At 40.6% G+C, this 21,282-nt stretch overlaps 1 protein-coding gene across 1 annotated transcript in view; it reads left to right on the top strand.

Moving 5' to 3' along the window:
• The first annotated feature begins 4,402 nt into the window (after window positions 1-4,402).
• The window catches only part of NUP133 (nucleoporin 133), a 58,078-nt gene continuing 41,198 nt past the window's right edge, over window positions 4,403-21,282 (top strand). The window contains exons 1-8 of the mRNA XM_054021768.1: window positions 4,403-4,691; window positions 7,620-7,738; window positions 9,282-9,385; window positions 11,238-11,345; window positions 16,243-16,374; window positions 18,225-18,395; window positions 20,487-20,642; window positions 20,728-20,798. Coding sequence (XP_053877743.1) covers window positions 4,522-4,691; window positions 7,620-7,738; window positions 9,282-9,385; window positions 11,238-11,345; window positions 16,243-16,374; window positions 18,225-18,395; window positions 20,487-20,642; window positions 20,728-20,798 — 1,031 coding nt within the window. The 5' untranslated portion in view covers window positions 4,403-4,521. The remainder of the gene's footprint in view (window positions 4,692-7,619; window positions 7,739-9,281; window positions 9,386-11,237; window positions 11,346-16,242; window positions 16,375-18,224; window positions 18,396-20,486; window positions 20,643-20,727; window positions 20,799-21,282) is intronic.

The raw sequence follows: 21,282 nt of genomic DNA, 5'->3' as shown, positions 1-21,282 counted from the left end.
TCAAATTTACAGGGGAATGAGAGGTGAGACCGTGAGGGTGAAGGCAGGCTGCATGGCACCACAGTAAAAACTGAAAAATGTTTCACAATCATTTTATTAGATTTAACTCCTTTTTTAAAATCATCACACAAAGTTGGCTACTCAAGCCTACTATGAAGCACTACAGCTCCATCCTTCTTGGTTTCTTACTGTAATTTTGCACAACTCCATTCATGAACTTCTCGAATGCAGTGCATTAATCTTTGGTAGCTTCTCGTGTGTCCGGTATTTCCAGTCCTTTATGATGTTTATGATCAGGCAGAAGGTGACTTTTTTCAGAACACAAAATTCTATTCAGTGAAGAAAAAGAATGCTCAACTTAAACTGTAGCTGTTGTGACTGAGGAGCAAGAGATGAATTCCTACTTCTTTCATCCCAGGAAACCTAGCATAAAGATTGGATCGAACCACTAGTGATGATAAAGTAGAAGTTGAAGTCAAACCTTCATTCATTCATTGTATGATATTTCATTCTGTGTTCAAATTCTCTATTCTGCCCTGATCACATAGCAGACCCATTGCTGGTAGTGCCTCACTCCACTCAACTGTCATTGTTTTATAAGACAGGCATCTGTAAAAGCTACGTAGAGGTTGAGTAGAATCCAGAAGTTGCTATTGTAGATTTGTAAGAATCAAGTCCGTGTACTTTTTCAGATAGCTTAACAAACACTTCTTCGCCTCTTCACTTAAGGAGTCAATATAAGTGCCTTAATTAATCAACTTCTGAAGTCTTTGCTTCTTCCAGTACATTTTCAATTGCTAACTCTCTGATCCAAGTACAGCTTTTATCACTGGACAAAGATCTACTATTGTTGAGCAGGCACTTGGATGGCATTGTTTAATGACCCAAGTGGTTTCAACAGTAGACTTACAAGAGAGAGAATGGCAATAGTCTTCTCTGAACTTAGTAGCAAAAGTTGTCCACTAGCCTCACTACTTATCTGTTCCATCTCAGTAGATACTTTCCAAAGCCAATAATAATGCTTGCAGTAATTTTAAGACAATTGCCAAGGATCACTCATGCTAAAGTCAGCGGGTTTTCCCAGGTTGGACTAATTTGAACTTCAGTCCCAGTGTATCTTCTATTTTTTCCAAGACGTTCAGTCCCTTTTGGATTCTTTCTTGAAAAAAATATAACTAAGACATTAAATGTATGACCCAAACGAGGGTTGTGGGGGGTTTCACAAGGTTATTGTAGTGGGGTCGCAGTATTGCCACCCTTCTGTACTGCCTTCAGAGGTGGGAGGCTGGAGAGCAGCAGCTATTGGCCAGGCACCCAGCTCTGAAAGCAACACCCTGCTAGCAGCAGCACGGAAATATGGGTGGCAATATCATACCATCCCATCCTTACTTCTGCCTTCAGAGTTGGGTCAGGATCCCCCCAGTTACAACACTGTGAAATTTCAAATTTAAATATCTGATATCATGAAATTTCAAATTTTAAAATCCTCTGACCATGAAATTGACCAAAATAGACTATGAATTTGGTAGGGCCCTAGCAATGACTTAATTCTTGATGCCCATTTGCATCAGTGCATTCATCAGTCATGTATGCACATTTTCTGAATGTGGTCAGAGAGTTCTTCACTTTTTTAACTGCTGAGTCTTGCACTGCATGCTTCTAACCAGTCAGTTGAGTTTCTTGCAGAAAGAGAGTGAGCATTTGCTGGTCTTGTTTAGAACCAATGTCCAACTTCAGGATTAGCAAGTGACAAAGCCCCTACCATTGGCCTCGTTTGTAGTATTGCTTGCTTAAATATAGAAAGTCAGAAGACAGGATACTGGGCTAGCTGGACCATTGGTCTGACCCAGTATCGCCATTCTTATGTACAAATTAATATTGTAATAAATATTTAGTACAGAAACTCTCCAAGATGATGTGAGATAATGATCTTGGCAAATAATGCATTAAAAAAATCTTGGCCTATTAGGATATGTATATTTATATGTTTCCCAGTCACAAATCAAGCATTCTGGAGCAAAATCACTAAAACATAATCCAACAAACAAGCCTTCCTTTAACGTGCCCTCCCTTCTCCCTCCACAGCACCCCACTCAGAGTCGTTGTCCTTGGGCAGTGGAGACCCAGAGTTCAGAGGTGCTTTCATGTGAGTCCACCTCCCACCCTGGGGGCGGGGAGGAGAAGGCACCTGGCTTGTTCCTCCAGCTGCTTGCTCTGGCCACTGTTCACTCCACTGCTCTATTGCCAATGGTCCTGCGCTGTCATCTTCTGATGCCACCTGCCACTGTGACATCTACAAGCCAGTCTCTTGAGATTCCACCCAGGTCTCAGTGCTAGTGCAGGCTGGGCTGTTTCTTCCACAGAAATACTATCCCACAGCAGGTCTAAGCACTTAGACCTGATTATCAGTGATTTCAGTTCTAGGATTATTTAAAAAACACAAAAGACTCTTTATGGAGCCTAATCAGTTCTATAAACAGCAGAGGGGACAGGCCAAACAGTGCCTGTGACTCTTAGGCAGAGCCCACCCTCTCTTGTCACTGGGATCTGGCATCCAAGCCCCCTGCTTAGCGAGTGCAGTTTAGTTGAGGATGACCAGTGCTTAATTTGTAATGAAAGAGGTGCCAGGGCTCATGCAAGTTTTTTACTTTCATAACTGATGTGGCAAGCCCAGATGTCCCAGGGCTATGAACTACCAAGCCTAGATATGTTGGGGCCCAGCCCTGGCATACACTGGCACAAATTAAGCACTAAGTGTGACCCCCCTCACTCAGGACAAGCTAAGTACAGTTCTGCTGCCCTTTACTCATACAATAAAGATAACATTTCATAACTCCTGCATTCAATACTACAGTGATTTGTAACTCAACACCAGCCAAAATTGATCACTTAGGCAACACAGCTCTGCTGGATACCTAGGCAGAGTAGGTGTGTTCATGTAAATAGTCTGGTCCTGAAGCCTTTCCCCACCACTTTCTGGCTCATTACTGGCTGTCAGGGGAAGGTTCATTCAGACCTTGCTTACAAATCATAACTTGAAATTATTAGGTTGGCCAACATCACCAAAATGAATGTGTCAACATTGTCATAAAAAAAAAACAGCTGTGTGAGAAGCTAATCTTTGTTCATACTTTTCAAACCTACTATTCTTTTTCAGTATTTTATCATATACTATATATGCTTTTAAAGTCTGTATTAATGTTTCAATTTTAAGTCAAATTTCCAACAGACTAAATAGGCAACACTGCATGTAACCAGTTGACCTGTGGGTGGATGATGGGGAAATTCAGAAGGGATATAGGGAAATCTCTGCCTTCTTTCCATTCACTCAGAATGAAAGGGGGTTGGGCAAGCCTCACGCCTGACACCAGGGCTGGCCCTAGACCAAATGGTGTCCCAGGCAAGGAACAGCTTCAGTTCTCCCCACTCCTGCCATTTGTTAAACTTTTGACTACCTTATTTTTTATTGCATTTTGTAGCCCATTCCATGAGTTTGATGTTAAATGTAGTTCTCAGAAAGTCTGGAAGGTTCCATGAGATTCTACAAAGATCCAAAACATTCTAGGAGGTTAGTGAAAAATGAATCCATGTATGGAATACCTGAAACACGCTACTTCCAACATGCTATTTTCCCTTTTGCCGCTAACAAAAACAACACCCCAAACCCAGCCCCCCCCCCAGGCGGTTGCCTGCCCCTAAATCTGGCCCAAGGTTTATCCAAGCCCAGACCAGCGAGTCTGAGCAGAAAACCTCCAAGGCAGGGAGTTTAGTTCCATGCCCCAGCCCAGTCAGCACTCCTTTGGGCCATGAACAGAGAACGCTCCTTCCCGCTGAGCTCATCCAACAGTTGGAGCTGGCTGTGCCGCAGGTAGGGTTACCAACTTCGGTTGGACCTATTCCTGGAGGTTTCATCACATGACATAATCTTTAATTCCTGGAGACTCCAGGACAATCCTGGAGACTTGGTAGCACAGGGTGTGTTGGGGCTTCCCCCACAAGAGTTCAGTCCCTCTATCTTGTTATGGGGATCACCTGGCTCTGGAGGCACCGCCACTGCCCCCGTGTGGTGTGGGAAGCTGTGCAATCCGCCCCCCTGCAGCGCTCTGCCCGGACGCTGTCAGGCTGCTGAGTGGAGGCACTCGGGACCCCTGTCCAGCCCCCTGCTTGTGCTAATGCGCTTAGCTGGCTGGCGACAGCCCGGCCAAGTGTGAGTCCCGGCTCTGAGACAGCGAGGTCGCCGGTGCCCCGCGTCCCAGCCCGGCCTCCCTGCAGCGCGAGGTATTCCCTCGGCGCAGCCGCCTTTCCACTCCCCGCGCCTGACCCGGAGGCGCGCGCCTGGGCCCCAGCTGACTCCTCCCTCTCTCGGGAGCGGGGCCGGGCCGGGAGTGTGACGTAGGCAGTTGCGACGCCCGGAGCTGAGCGCGTGGCTCGCGTACGTTGGCGGCGCGCGAGGCCCGGCACCGGCAGTTGGTAGCCAGGCGCTGCTGAGCTCGCGCTAGCTCCCTCCCTGCCCGTCCTACCATGTTCCCTGCCGCCCCCGGCTCCCCGCGCACCCCGGGCGGACCCCGCAGGCCCCTCGGGGCCGCCGCAGTCTCCGTTCCCCGGCCGGGCGGCAGGAAGAGCCTGGCGGCGGCCGGCTCCCCGGGGCTGTTCTCCCCGGTGGGGAGGAGGAGCGGCTCCCTGTCGGCGCGGTGAGTTCCGGCAGAGGCGGTGGGTTCTGGGCTGGGTCTTAGTGCTCCAGAGCGGGGCTTAGCGGTTCTCGGGGGCCGCGGCTTGTTTGCCCCCCAGAGCTGCCGCCCCTGTCCCCCGGCGCTGCCCAGCTCAACCGGGCGTGAGAGTGACCCGGCTGCTCGTGGCATGTCCGCGCTGTCCGGTATAACTGCGCGGGGCTGCTGCCTAGGAGAGCCCGGCCAGAGGCACTGAGCTGCCTGCCGGCTCGGGAAGCCGCCCTTGCGTCAGATCATCCCTTCCTTGCAAAGGGCTAGGAACTTAATTGGTGTTGTTTAAATTAACAGCCTGCAGCGCCCCCCCCTCCCCCATTCACAACTGCCCCAGTGGGGTAGGTGGGCGAGATGGGATTTGTAAATCCAGTGTAATTTTGATGTGGTCATCTGCATTTTGGTTCTCTTGCTCATTCTGTAAGGGTACTTTAATATTGCAGTGCTCTTCAGAAACTTGTATGGTTTATTTCATGAGTATAGGGGCCTAGACTGTGGTTCAAGTAATCTGATTGATCACCCAGGGGTTTGTACATTACCCAATTCCTTTGTGGCATTGTGCAGAAGATGCCCCGTTCCTAATTTCGGTGATGTAAGCATGATGTCTGCCCACTTAGATTGTAAGCACTTTGGGGCAAGGATTGTTTTTTTGTTCTGTGTTCATACAGCAGCTACACAGTGAGCTCCTATGCACGACTAAGGCTCCTAATACTGCGATAATTCAGATAAACAGTGTTTCCTTTAGCTCATTATAGTGTTCATTTTCTGTTTGACATTTCTAAGATTATGGGGCACAGGTCTTTGTTAGGTCTTGCGTAATCTTGTGGCTGCTGGTAGTAACCCTGAAAGTCACATGAACTGAAGCCTAGCATATGATGATTTCCATTCATTTTATGTCTAGAATGATTGTCAATTGTACCTTTTTCGTTTTTGGGCCTCTGGTTGTCAAAGTTTCCATGCATTTAAAAAAATCACTGTCCAAAAAAACTTGCATTGTTCCCTATCCCACGTAGGTCAGAAGTGTTATAAATCCAGAACAGTTATATGACATGTTAGAATTCAATCTCAAAAGTAGTCATTTGTTCTTGAGACTGACAAGTGTTGCTCAGATGACATTTTCAGCCCTGGAGGATTGCTAGACTGAACTTTCAGCCTGTTTATCATGGCAGCCCATTCTCACTTTCTGACCTTGGTTTCAGGTTTGGGTTACAGAGATAGTCTTTCATTCTTTCTGATTGAAAGATGCCATTGCAGTGTTTTCCGGCTTGTTGGCAAGGAAAGGGCACACTGCTGAGAAGCAGGGAAAATTTGTAAAGAAGTCAATTAGAGTAGAAAGGAATCTAATAGCAACCCAACAACTTTCTAGAAGGAGCTGTGATAATTGAGCCTACAAATTTACCATAATTTAGAGTTTTACGGTAAAAAGTGCAAGCTCATAAAATGTCACAATAACCTATAACAGGGATCGGCAACCTTTGGTACGTGGCCCGTCAGGAAAAGCCCCGGTGGGCTGGGCTAGTTTGTTTACCTGTTGCATCTGCAGGTTCGGCCGATCGCAGCTCCCACTGGCTGCGGTTTGCCATCCCAGGTCAATGGGGGCTGCAGGAAGGGCGGCCGGCACATCCCTCGGCCCACACCACTTCCCGCAGTCCCCATTGGCCTGGAGCAGCAAACCATGGCCAGTGGGAGCTGCGATTGGCCGAACCTGTGGACTCGGCAGGTAAACAAACCGTCCCGGCCCACCAGGGGCTTACCCTGATGGGCCACGTGCCAAAGGTTGCCAATACCTGACCTATAATAACAAATATTGATGGGAGTAGATGCAAGAAAACCAGACAGAGAAACTAGATTAGTCTAAACCAAAAAGTCTGCATTGACATAATCTGTTGAAATTATGCTTGTTAAAAACAGATGTGGAGCTGGAAATTTATGTACCAAAATTGGTGTGTCAGATATTAGGCCTAATTGGTGGACAAAATAATGAGGGGGTATGAGCTATTCCACCTTCACACCCTTTTTGAGTCCTTAAGAGAGAGTCTTTGGGGGAAAAATACAGAGCAAAGATCAGACTGAGGCTACTGGAGTGAGCTTCACCCTCATGGCTGTCAACCCCACTGTCTCCTGGGACCCAGGCCTTCTTTGTCCTAATCCTGTGGGATGTCCTGACCAGATGGGGTCAGAGGGAGCGATCCAGGTGATACTGCTATCCCCTACCAGCTCGAGCTATATCTCCGACACCACCTGAGATAAAACGGGGTCTGACTTTTACAGCAGCAGGAATAACATCAGTTCCAGCCCATCTCAAGTAACTTATTTTCATTTCCCCAAAGGGAGTTTTGCATTTTTAACAGCAGCAACAGCTACAGCTCGTACCAACCAACTTCTTCTCTTTTATCCAACAGGACAGATATTACCATTTTTAATACCATCTAAGAGACTCACAAAGTATTTTTTTTTCCTTCTAAAACTCTTTCCAGCTAACAGTTTTGCCGTGACAAGCGCATGAGTGAACAGCACGTTTTCGGCAGGAAAGCTGACAGACAGTGGCTACACTACATGACTTAGCAGCATGGCTAAGCCATGTCGCTAAAAGCTGTGTAGTGTAGACATAGCCTTTGTTTAACACTGTTTATTGTTGGATTGTGACTGGATTATGTTAACACCTTTGGTCCATTTATTCCATCTAAATTAATACAACAAGGGAAACCTAATATACTGACTTGTCTTGAGTGTTCCCAAAGATATGCACTTGTGCCCCTTTTTCACAAACCTGGCCATTTAATCAAATCTATCTTTTAAACAATTAAAAATGAAATAAATATTATATATTAAAATTGCAGGAGACTTAGTAGAAAATTAATCACAGCTGGTGCGTGTATTTTTTTTTTTTTTTTTTTTTAGAGCAACACCCACAAGAGTCATACAACATCCTTCAGCCAGTGAGACTATCAACTATGATGTTAAGAGTTTTGGATCCTCTCTCCCTGTTAAGGTTATGGAGGCCCTAAGAAAGGCTGATGGTAAGGTTTGCATTTCTCTTTTCTCCACATGGGAATTGGATTAGATAAAGGAAAAATGGTGATCTCTTTATACTTTTAAATAGTTGATTTTTGAGTGAGGAGGAGGAGAAGATAGCACCTCTTTTTAATTGCATACAGTAAGTCACTTGTTTGAGCATTTGTAAGCTTCAAAACATGTAAAATTGTAATTGTTTATGACCAGAACAACTCAACTACTTTCTTTCAAATGTCAGTCATCTGGATATCAATTAATTCAGTAACATACTTCTTGTGAAAAGCAGAACTATTTCATTATATTTTTGTTTTATTTGTAATATCTGAGAGTATCATACAGACCAAGCAAAACAAGTACCTTCAAAATCCTAAGTTAAAAAAGGACAACCATCCTTAATTGTTTCTTGTTTTGCACTTGTTGGTTGATGCCATCAGTCGTGCTGAATAGGTGCATAGAATGTGTTCACAATTCTATATTTTTATACATAATTGGACTGTATCCATTGATCCAGATTTTTTACCTTCAAAACAATAACAAATCCAAATGGCTTCTAAAATTCAAGACTTGGGAACCACACTACTGGAAATGATTAGAATGAGCTAAAACTGGTCTGTTTTGAGAGTGCAATGCAAAACTTTATGAAAAAGTCTTACCTCAATAACAAAGGCTGAACTAATATAAAAGAATCCCTTCCAAATATAAATAGCTGAATCTAGGAATGATGAAGGAGTTGGATCCTTTATGGACAAAGTTAATGAGTCCCAATTTTGAATTTGGCACCTAGATAGTACAGTTAGAGGCATATTAAAAATGCCTAAAATAGTGTCTAAAGGGGGATTGTGTGTGTCAGATCCAAAGGATTGAGTAAAGAAATCAAGTTGTGTATATGTCTGTCTATCTTTTTTTCTTTTTCATTTATTTTGTACCTATCTCAAACTTTAGATGCTTTAATAGTTCTTTAAGAACACATAATCCAAACTGTTAAAACACAAATACATCAGCTTGATTTAACCCAACCCCACATAATGATATAAAACCAGCAGATAAATAGAAAAAGCTACTCGTTATTATTTTCTTATCATTCTCCAAAAATCTAGGAAAATGGGCTTTGGCTTGAAACCAAGAATCTCTCTTCAGAGATTTTTCTCTACATTGCTGTTTCTTTTTTATAATGGTTCACTGTTTTAGATTTACATTATATTTGCAATAACTTTAAGTAATTTCCTCAGTGATTATGCTGCTCTCAATTCTTATCTAATAAGATATAAATAAAATATAAATGGGTCATTTTCTTGGCGTGACTTACATTTCTCTCACAAAAGTTGAAAGTATGTTGCATTGAAATGTATTTTAAACAATATTTGGTAAATGAGTGTCTTGCATTTAATTATCTAAAGGACATAGAATTTTTCATGTGGCATTGGATCTATTAGAAAAAAGTTTCCTCTTTTCCTACCGAAACGAAGATTTGGTAGTTTAAAGATTATTCTACAGAGTTTTAGAAGTCTTATTATTTCATGAAATTTTATATGGTCTTTTTGGATGTAGCTGATGACCCGTTAAGCGTGCAGGTAGATGAAAGTGGATGGGCCTGGCTAGTCTACAAAGAGAGGCTGATTATTTGGAAGATTGGTCAATCACCAGTTGCTAAGGTAAATGGGCTGTCAAAATGATGATGAAAAAGTGGGTGTGTATGTGTTATGCTAATCGAGCAAGTCTTTCAATTCTGTAGTTTGACCCAAGGGATAGTTGACAAACTGAGACCCATAACTCTCACATGAAAAAGATGAATGGGTTTGTACGAATTGGTGGTAGCAACTCCATAAGAAAGGTGAAAGCTTGCTGTTAGAACTTAACTCTCGTATTTTCTCTCTGTGCAACCTTAATATTGTATTGGGTTTTTTTTATTTAATAGGTGTCTCTCAAGGCAGATGCACTCTAGTGATTTAAATAACGTTTTTTGAAATTAGCTAATATATTAAGATTGGTTTTGATAATCCTGTGCCTACTCTTCAGCGTGTGCCGTGAGAAATGAATCTGTATAAGCCTCTTGTATTGTGAGTGGATGTTTTGATTAATTTTCTTTTGTCAAGAAAATATTTTTACCTATGCACCAAAATACACTTAAGCGAAAAAACACTTCAGTGCATAGCAATTAACATCTGTAGGAGCCTGTAGTTGTTATAACAACAAGGAATAGAGATGCATTCTCCAGTCTCTCTTGATGATAGGGAATATGTCTCTCCTCCTCAGTCAAATGCAGCGTGTATTCTTTGTATAACTCTCACAGTACAATGTCCACAATACCAGAGTGACAGGTGCAGCTGTGCTGATTTTATCGATACATTTTCCTTCCCTATTCAACAGTCATAATTTTCTCAAGCACATTTCTTTGGATGATTTTACCATCTTGTATTTGAAAATGTATAACCAGTGTTCCGGCTAAAAGGCTTCAAAGAAACCTGCTTTGTCCAGTGTAGTGTTGAGAAGCACTCTTACCCTGTGTAATTTGTGAATTGTATTTGAAAATAATGTGTAAATACATTTCTGATCTGTCAGCTGGTTATGACAATTTTGCTAAAAATGGCATTTGTGACACTCCATATGGGGACCCAATGTTAGAACTTAAGATAGTTTAAAAGCAGAAAATTGGTTCAAAATTCAGAGCTTACATTTTTTAAAAGAGAGTGCTTGATACATTAACAGTATTGTTCTGATTGTTAAACCCATATTAGTGCAAAATAAAAAGTAGTTCTATTATTTATAGTTTTTATTCCAGTAGCACCCAAACCCTCCCCTCCCCCTCCAACCAGGATTAGGGCTCCATTGTGCTGGGTGCTGTAGAAGCAGATAGTGATAGTCTGTACTCTAGAGCTTTCAATCTAAAAGACTCAAGAGCAAATGAAAGGTTGGGGACATGGTAATGACATACGTGCAGATGAACCTAATGATTGGCCCAGGTTGGTTGTTGTATGTTTTTTTTAATTGGGGGTAAAGGTGGGGTGAATTTATGTTCTTTAGCAATGGGTTATCTGAGAAGCCTCATACTACTGCCAAGCTGGGGCTGTTGTATCTTCTCCAGCCTTCACCTCCTGAAGAATTTCTCCAAGTGCTGAGGGAGCATCATCTGAAAAATGGTTGGCATTATAAATCACATTTAAGACATTTTAATAAATAAATAAGTTCAGTGAAACAATTGCCTGCTTGTTGGCAGACACAAGTTGTGTCTGGTTGACAGAAGACTGGAATCTAGAGTTCCTGTATTTGTCATTAGGATGGGAGTGAAGCATGCCTGGGTATTTATTTAACACAAATATGACTGTACTCTGATAATCCTCTCTAAAACCCGTTGCTGTAGTTTCATATAATTTGAGTAATTTAATTATTTGCTTTTACCTTAGTACCTACTGTCAGAACAAAGATTAGTAGAATTTGTAAAATGGATATACAAATGACTTTGTCTGAGGTATGTTTATAATAGTGGCTCTTTATTCCTCGTTGTAGTTATCTGTATGCAAGGAACTACAGTTGCCATCCAGTGATTTCCAATGGAGTTCTAGCTTGGCAGCTATATCCTGCCTCAGTACCTCAAGTGAAGTACCTTCTCTACAAGTAAGCAACTTAACAATTTAAAAAAAAAATCTATGAATATCCTTCTTTGTCATTCATTCATTTGTAACTGCATTCCCTGTGTTATAATTAGGCTTGGCAGGATTCAGTTTTAATCGATAACTGTCAATAAACATTGATTTCTGTTGACACACTGAAATTGACGAAAAAACCAGTGGTCGGTAACTGTCAGTGTGTCACCAGCCCTGTGGCCCTGGAGGGAGTCCTCTGCAGCCCTGCTGTCATGGGAGTGAGTGGGTCGGTCTGTGGCAGTGGAGCTGCAGAGGTCTCCCTGTGCTGCCTCTGGGTTGGTGACCTCTGATCCCTGCACACAAGGTGCAGGAGGAGGCTGCAGTCTTGAAAGGGCAGAGCAGAGATCTCTGTCCAGGATTGTGAGGAAGAGGAAGAGTCCCTGGTTGCAGGCATGGCCACCCCACTGCTGAATGGTTTATGTGGCAGTGCAGGGAGCCCTCTATAGCCCTGCTGTCATGGACTCTCACTCACCAGCTGGGAGTGCTGGGTGGTCTCTGCTTTGCTCCACCAGGATGACAGCTTTCCCTGCTCCTTGTGCCTGTAGCGATCTGGTGTCAATGACCATGTAGGGATCTCTCTGCAGCTCTGCTGTCACAGTCCCACTCACTCACAAGCCAGGAGTGTGGGAGCCATCCTCAGGCAGGAACTGTTCGGCAGTGGGGTGGTGTCCCCTGTGGCTTGGGGCTCCTTGTCATCTTTGCTGTCCTGGCTGGGGGTCTCTGCTCTTCCATTGGCCCTCCCATTGGCTGCACAGGCAGCGCCCTGCTGTCAGCACTGCCCTAACCCTAGCCCTACTCCCCACAACTGTAAAAATAATCAACATTTTTATTGATTTTTATTTTTAAAGTTAGGGAAAAGAAATGAAATCTGCCAAGCCTAGTTATAAACTACATCACTGTCAAGATAGCAGGCTCACATTTAATATACTTAAGACAGTTTTAAAAGAATTATTCTTTTTTTGGTAATTAAATGTAGTAATTAGAAACTTCTTATATTGCAGTTCTTAAAAGATTAATTAATTTTTTTTTTAAAAATCAGACTAGGGAAAATACCATCATTCAGCAGTGGGGCGCCCGAAAGTTTAGTCCAGACAAGTGAAATTTGAACATAGTGCTTCCTGAAAAAGTTATGCATTATTTGTGTTTTCATTCTGGGTGTGTGGACTGCCTGCAAATGAAAACTGTTTTTTTGCCTAAGTTTCATTATGAATGCCATCCAACACTGAAAGAAATAGGTGATTTGCCTTCCTGGGCCTGCTGCTTTGCTAAATACCTCTTGCATTGTGCGAGGATGAGAACCCAGGATCAACTCGGTATACACTATATTGCACTGTTGTGCACTGTATTGTGTGTAACTGCCGTTCACAAAGAACATGAGATAGTGGCCAGTTTTCAGTTTCAGGTTGTACACAGCATTCATTCAGTGCACCCAGAGCTTTTCAGTGAGGGTCAGATCAGCCGCTAGTCCTTGAAGGGAAGAAGCCATCCATCCTGGCATCATCTTGAATTTCTAGGTGGTGAAAAGAGGTAGTAGCATTTTGCTGTCACACCCCTCCCCCCAAACTTGACCCCTTTAACTCTTGCCACAGTTTAATCATGGTAGAAGTAGTATGAGAGGTGAGAACATGCGAAAGCCTAAATTATTAAATTAATCTTTCCTTAGCTGGGTATGTTTTTTGCAAAGACATCACTGCTTTGTGGACCACAGTAGTAAGGCTGTAAGGGGAATATTAGTGGTGGGAAAACTGCAAGAGGTTGTGTCAAAGGAATAGCTCAATGACCTCTTAAATTACAACATTACAAAATAAATTACTGTAAAATTTTTAAATATAATTGAACTGCTCAGTAATAGTGACCATAATGTAATTAAATTTAACATCCTTGTAGTGGGGGAAAATACTAAAGAAACCCACCACAGTAGCATTTAACTTCAAAAAGGGGAACTACATAAAAATGAGGAGGCTATTTAATTGGAAATTAAAAGGAATAGTCACAAGAGTAAAACGTCTTGTATACTCCAAATTACAACAAAACAAAACAGTAAGAGGACCAGAAAAATGCCGCCATTGTTAAACAACAGAGTAAAAGAGGCATTTAGAGGCAAAAAGGTATCCTTTAAAAACTTTGGAAGTCAAATCCTAGTGAGGAAAATAGAAAAGAGCAAAAACTCTGGCAGGTCAGGTGCAAAAGTATAATTAGGCATGCCAAAAAGGAATTTGAAGAGCAACTAGCAAAAGACACAAAAACTAACAGCAAAAATGTCTGTAAGTACATTAGAAGCAGGAAGCCTGCCAAACAATCAGTGGGGCCACTGGATGATCAAGGTGGTAAAGGAGGACTCAAAGAAGACAAGGCCATTGCAGAAATGAATCCTTTGCATTGGTCTTCACTGCAGAGGATGTGTGGGAGATTCCCACACCTAAGCCATTCTTTTAGATGGTAGATCTGAGGAAATGTCCCAGATTGAGGTGTCAGTAAAGGAGGTTTTGGAACAAATATTCACCCAAGAGTTCTGAAGGAGCTCAAATATGAAATTGCAGAACTACTAACTGTGGTATGTAGCCTGTTGCTTAAATCAGCCTCTGTACCAGATGACTGGAAGATAGCTAATGTAACAGCCATTTTTTAAAAAAAAGGCTCCAGAGACCATCCTGGCAATTACAGGCCAGTAAGCCTAACTTCAGTACCAGGCAAATAGGTTGAGATTATAGTAAAGAATAGAATTATCAGGTGCAGAGATAAACAGTGTTGGGGAAGAGTCAACATGGCTTTTGTATAGGCAAATCATGCTTCATCAATCTATTAGAATTTTTTGAGGTTGTCAACAAGCATCTGGACAAGGATGATTGAGTTAGGTATAGTGTACTTGGATTTTCAGAAAGCCTTTGACAAGGTTCCTCACCAAAGGCTCTTAAGCAAAGTAAGCAGTCATGGGAGAAGAGGGCATGACCTCTCATGGATCAGTAACTGGTTAAAAGATAGGAAGGAAAGGGTAGGAATAAATGGTTAGGTTTCACAGTGGAGAGAGGTAAATACCAGAGTCCCCCAAAGATCTGTACTGGGACAAGTGCTGTACAACATATTTATAAATGATTTGGAAAAGTGGGGAAACAGTGAGATGGCAGGGTTTGCAGCTGATACAAAATTACTCGATTGTTAACTCCAAAGATGATTGCAAAGAGTTTCAGAGGGATTTCACAAAACTGGATGACTAGGCAACAAAATGGCAATTTAATGTTGATATGTGCAAAGTAATGCACATTGGAAAACAACTCCAACTATACACCCAAAATGATGGGGTCTAAATCAGCTGTTGCCACTTAAGAAAGAGATCTTGGAGTCATCTTAGATCTCTGAAAACATCCGCTCAATATGCAGTGACTGTCAAAAAAGCTTAACAGTGTTAGGAGCCATTCGGAAGGGAATAGATAATAAGAAAATATCTTCATGCCACTATGTAAATCCATTGTATGCCCACTCCTTGAGTACTGCAGGCAGTTCTGGTTGCCCCATCTCAAAAAAAGATATATTACAATTGGAATAAGTGAAGAGAAGGGCTACAAAAATGATTGGAATATGGAACAACTTCCATATGATGGGGAGATTAAAAAGACCAACTATTCAGCTCAGAAAAGAGACAACCAACAGGTGGGAGGTGATAGAGGTCTTTAAAATCATTAATGGTGTGGAGGAAGTGTTATTTATCCTTTCATGTGATACAAGAACCAGGGGTGATGCAAATAAATTAATATACAGCAGGTTTAAAACAAAAGTAAGGAAGAAGCACTTCACACAACATGCAGTCAGCCTGTGGAACTCCTTCCCGGGGATGTTGTGAAGTCCAAAAGTGTAAATGGGTTACAAAAGAATTAGATAAATTCATGGAGAATAGGTTCATCAATGGCTATTAGCCAAGATGGTCAGAGATGTAACCCCATGGCCCTTAATCTCCAACTGCTATAAACTGGGATTGGACAACAGGGGATGAATCACTTGATAATTGCCCTGTTCAGTTAATTCTCTCTGAAGTATCTGGCACTGGCTATTGATAGAAGATAGGATAGTGGGCTAGATGGACAATTGGTCTGACCCTTTACAGCCATTATTATGTTCTTATTATTTTGTGATTTTTAGGGCAATCAGTTGATGAGACGTAGTGCTTCCTGTCCAGATCTTTACTTGGATAAAGGCACTTGCACCATTCTCTGTACTTGGCTTTGGGTGGATCTCCAGGGAGAGCGAGTCCTAGAGTGAAGAACTCTTCACCCAAAACATCCTGATAGCACACAAACTCTCAAATGTTTCTTATTTTCTAAAGAATACATTTGTAAAAAAGGCATTGTAGAGTTTTATGTTTCTCTTAATGGCTCCAAAACATTTTTTTTTTTTTGTTTACAGGTAAAAAGATTTTTTTTCTCTGTCAGCCTCGCCAGCTGACATTGGATATTAGTCAAACTGAGTTTTTGGGGTCACATGTCATGACCAGTAACAAAGATTTTGCATCTGGAACTTAAGTCCTTTGCTGGTTCTTACAGCAACAAATCTCACTTGCACTCCATAGCTATATTGGCCCTGCTACACGATCAGCAGTAAAAAGTAATACAAATTATTTTTGTCAGTAAGACAAGCAGCCATGACTCAGTATATACATCTTTTGAGTTAGAAGTTTCCATTTTTACATAATCCTCCTCCTCTCCCCTGAATGCGCTTTAGTTCTGTGTGTATGTATCTATATGTTTACCAATTTTGTGTTTTTACCCGCTTAACCTCTGGGACACTCAAAAGAGATTAATATTATTCAATAAAAAGTTTCATCCTTATTATAGTCCATCTATATCATGTGTTGACTATTTTTCTGTAATTTCAAGTCTCTGTCAGCAATGGTTGCCACCAGCGAAGGGTTTGTACGTTATTGGCCCAGCCTTGTGCATGAAGGTTCCTATACGGAGACTTTTACAGACTTTGGAGGCTCTCTGTGCAGTTTTCTAACAGCTGTAAAGGTATAGTACAAATTTTGTTTACATCAAAAGTATTAATTTGATTGCTAACTTAGAAACAGGAAAGAGTATTTGGAGCATCAAGTCCTAAACCACTAGGAATTTTAATAAACTAAACAGTTGCAGAGTGAACTATGTGACTTCATTATGGCTAACTTCACAGAACTGACAGAAAGGCGATACCACCACGAGTGAGAGCAAGATCCCTTTCCTCCCAAAAGTTCCAGAATATGACAAACACGAACAGAGAATTATTTTGTGTATGAGCTTGTTAAACTGTATATATATATTTTTATAAATCCCATTTCAGAAATTAGATGTAAGAGGAGTAAACTGCAAAGATAAAATGGTGGTAGAACCATATAAGAGAACTTATATTCTCTTTTTTAACTTGTTATGTTTACTAAGGAATTGTCAATTTTTTTCACTTAAGTAAATGAACAATTACACATAAGTGTTTCAGATGTCAGCAGATTGACCCTGTTGGAAAATTTTTACCTGCATTTTGCAACTTCTAAAACCTAGCACATCCAAAGTCTAATTTAAATAAAACGATTTTCCCTTTAGGGCAGAATTAGTATATTTATATGTAACATTTTTGATTAGCAGTGAGTATTAAAACATCCCAAAACAACACATCTGTTGCTAGTTTCACTTAAAAAGTCTAATAAAAAATTAAGCATCTGTCAGAAAATGAAAGCAATTGAAAGTGCGTGTGCAGCCATCTCAGAGATTTGAAGCACTAGATTTGCTAAATTGGTAAACTGAGACTCAAGAAAAGTTCAAATGGAACTATACCACAGCATTTTGAGAAGTGTAAACATTCATTTGAAAACATTACACGGAATTTTAGCTTTGCAATTTTTGTTGACTGAAATGTAATTCCATAGGATAAATCTTGTGCAGTGTTTAGAAGATTAATCATTGTTGAACTCCAGTTTAATATTTGCTAGATACAGACTTCTTTCAATACTTCTAAGTAATGTGTTTTTCACAGTATGGGCTATATTCATCTCCCATGTAACACCATTGAAGTCAATGACTTTGCACAAGAGGTGAGCCTGTCCCTGTCCTCTCCACTACTGTTGCCATATAGTGCTGCATTTCCTTTTACAAACAATCTGGCATCTTTTACAAAAACTACATTCACTATTGCCAAAATCATTTTTAAAAGATAATGAAATAAGTCTCACAACATAGTCTGATGGATATTTTCTTATGCAGTTAGTTGTGATGTGTCCTACGTAGGTCAGGGCACTTCAGTGAAAACAGCAAGATACCCTTGGAAAGAATTTTTTGTTATGGAGCAGAGCAGTTCCTAATAAGAAGATTATGAAAATGAGCATTAATTTCACAAATAATAGTTGGTAAAAATGTTCATTAAAGGTGGACTATTTTTCTGATCAATAAAACAGTTTTTCAAAAAAAGTGGTAAAATATTAATTTAAACATGAGTAACCTAACACACACATTGTGTGCTATATGCCATAATTTAAGCCTTGGAAGAACTATAAATAGTTGTTAAAACATCTGATACATTTCAGTTTTTATGTAATGTCTTATAATTTCCAGGTAAAGAGCATGGCCTGTTGAAAAGCTGACATTTTTAACCAAGTAAAGTTTTCCCCAGGCTTTTAGAGCCAGCTGAGCTTTAAATTAATTTGCTGGAAAAATGTTTTATGGTATATCTCTGCTAGCCCTCAGGTTCTTTGTACAGTAGCAACGATGGCTATGTTCCCAATCCTGTTTTCTACTAGCTTGGTACAAATAATCCTTATTTGACAGTAATTGTTGCTGAAAGTTGGTGGTGTGTCTTTTATGTGTTTAATGTAGACATTTTTACTTTTCATTAGGGAGGAAGTTTTGTTTTATCATCTTCAAGGGGCCAGCTAGTTCGATTGATACCAGACAGTTCTGGTAAGATCCATCAGCATGTCCTGCCACAGGGACAGGGCATGTTTTCTGGAATTGGCCGAAGAGTCTCCTCTCTCTTGGGGATTTTATCTCCCAGTAATGATGCTGCGGTAAGTTCAAGAAATAAATTATTATAAATAGATTTTTTTTTTAAATTATAATGCCGTGTTCCAACTTATTGTCTCACTCCTTCCTTCCCCTTTCACTCACTGCTACTTAAGGATATACTGTATCAGGATACAGAACTTCTGAAACCCATTCCATACCAATTATATTCAGTAAGGCTTTAAAAAGAAATACTTTCCAGCAGTGGTTTTCAATCTCTCTTCATTTGTGGATCCCTGAAAAATTTCAAATGGAGGTGCGGACTCCTTTGGAAATCTTAGACATAGTCTGTGGACCCCAGGTTGAAAACCACTGTTCTTTAGTAACGACAACCTTTCGCAGACCTCTTCGACATAATCTGCGGACCCCTAAAGAAAACCACTGCTTTACAGCACTGTTGTAAACAGGAAGGAATAATTATCTTGCAACTGTTTTTAAATTTCCTCAGAAATCATAGCATCTGTGTGCTCATTGAATGGATGATCTGCGTCCAGTATGATCACTTGGACTTGAGTCCTCAACCTGATTTGTGTTCCAGAATTGGTATTTCATATGCTTCCCAGAAGATTCCCTGCGTTGCGGTTGTCAAACACCAAGTGGCTTAAAGCCTAGAAAACTGGAGTGTACTACTGTCCCTCCTATTCATTTGTCATAGATTATCCCTGTGGTAACTGAATGTCAAAAGCAAACTATAGTTGGTATCCTATCTAGATGTGGTATTTCTCAACAGCCTGTGGCCCCTTTGTTTATTTCGTGGAGTGGCATTAGTCTTACACAGCATATTGTCTTTCTTTCTGGTCCATACCATACCTGATCTAGCAATTTAATTGCTGAGTGCTTGTGTATTTTTTAAGCTTTTCACCACAGGAAGACTCATTTAAGTTAATCGAAAGAAACTTTAGTGTGTGCTTTACTGTGCAGTATTATCATTCAAGTCAGAAAATGCCAAAGTTAAGGTTGTATCCAGTGTAGTGGTACTTGTGTATTCTAAGAGTCTTTAATTATTTGTCCACTTACCATTTATCAAATATAATGTACAGTTTTCTGTAAAACCAGATGTGTGGCATTTTGTAGTTTTGTGTATATACTCTGCTTATGCTGACAGTTTCTGAAAGTCACTTACATACAAGATGAGCAGTGAATGAAGCAGGCCCTGTGTCATTTGCTGCATGTTATATAATATCCACTTTTCAAGGTTATATGGACGTCTATTTGTATTATTTGTGATTTATTTTGTGACCATATTGTCATGCATATCCATACGGAAGGACATAGTTTAACTTGCATGTGAATATTACCTTTGGCATTTTATGATTTGAGTTCTTAACCGTACAACTCATAAAAAAAAAAAAAAAAATCTGTTAAGTTAAACATCAGCAAAACATCCTATCCCATGCACCTTACTAGAGTCATAGGAAAAAATACCCTTTTGTCTATCTGGAGAGCTCAGTCTTAACATTCAAATGCACAAAGACTCATGCAGTCACTTCTGTGGAGACCTTGCCCCATTTCCAGTGCATCTATAACATGTTTACTTCATTAGGCAAATGTTCTTTCAGGTCCTTGCATCACCCAAAGCATGATTTTTAAAGTGTACATTGAACTATAGCCTGGTGTACACTTGAGATGTGCAGAGAATGATGCAGGGCAAATTGAATGACAATGGAGAAACTATTAGTAACTCATAGGTTCTCCCTAGATAAAGGGATGCCAGTGGTTGTGGATCAACTCAAGTTTTGGATCTGAATTTCACAAAAGCTGGAGAGGAGCATGAAAGAGATTTTTGCAATTTTTTTCTATCCCATAAACTAAGACGTCTGGAATTATTTAGATACTTAAATCTTGTATCATAGTTAAAGCAGAGATTGTAAGCTCTTTCGGGCAGGGACCATCTTTTTATCCTGTGGTTATATAGCCCCTTGCATAATAGGGTTCTGGTCCATGAACAGAGCTCGTAGGCACTACAGTAATAATAATTGTCAAATTGAGCATGCATAAGTCTTATCAAATTAAGAGTGGAGTGGCACAATATATCAGAATAGTAAGAACATACTTTAACTCAGAGCTTTCTTTTTTGTTTTGTTTTGTTAATGCAGCTTTCTAGTGTTCTTTGGGACAAAGAGAGATCAAGCTTTTATGCACTGACCAGTTCAAATCTAAACAAATGGGAGATAGATGATTCTACTGAACGTCAAGTTCTCAGCTGGGATATCAACAGAATCCTTAAAGAACACATCACAGATGCAATTTGGGTAAGAGGCTGTAAACTTGAAAAATAAAATGAAATTGGTAGTTAGCTGCTTTGTTTCTGTTAGTATAAATTAGTGTCTTTTACAGGGCTCTGAAAGTAGCTATGAAGATATTAAAGGAGGAGTCAACGTTCAGTATTTGGATTTGCAGCGAAACCGGTAGGCATGAGCATTCTGTCTAGCAAGAGATGAACCATGTGCTGATTTGATAAGTGCTTTCGATTTTCCTACATTGTTTTATATGTAAATGATTGGGATTTTAACTACTCTGAATGCTGTTGGTGACAAAACAGACACCTCAGTGCAAATAACGAATTGTATTAGATGTGAAAGCATTAGAACTTAATGGTTTTAAAAATTCTTCACCCAGAATAACCCTATTAAGGTTCTGTCATTTCATGATAATTTTCTTCGCAATGTTTTTTTCCAGGAGGCTGGGTAAGCCAAATATAACTTCTGTGTCAGCTAACGAAAATAACTGGTCTGTGGCTTCTATTGATATTACTTAAACAGCTTGATGGGAATTTAGTTTTCCACAGATTTTCAGTTTCTAAAAACCATTGTTGTTGCATTAAGAGCATTAAAACAACAAAATACTCCATATACCCCTTCACTGTTTTAAGTTGGAGACTAAAGTTCCTGT

This window comes from Malaclemys terrapin, chromosome 3, assembly GCF_027887155.1.
Source record: "Malaclemys terrapin pileata isolate rMalTer1 chromosome 3, rMalTer1.hap1, whole genome shotgun sequence".
Taxonomy (NCBI): Eukaryota; Metazoa; Chordata; order Testudines; family Emydidae; genus Malaclemys; species Malaclemys terrapin.
Note: the sequence above shows the minus strand (reverse complement) of the source record. Positions and strands in the feature narration are given on the sequence as shown.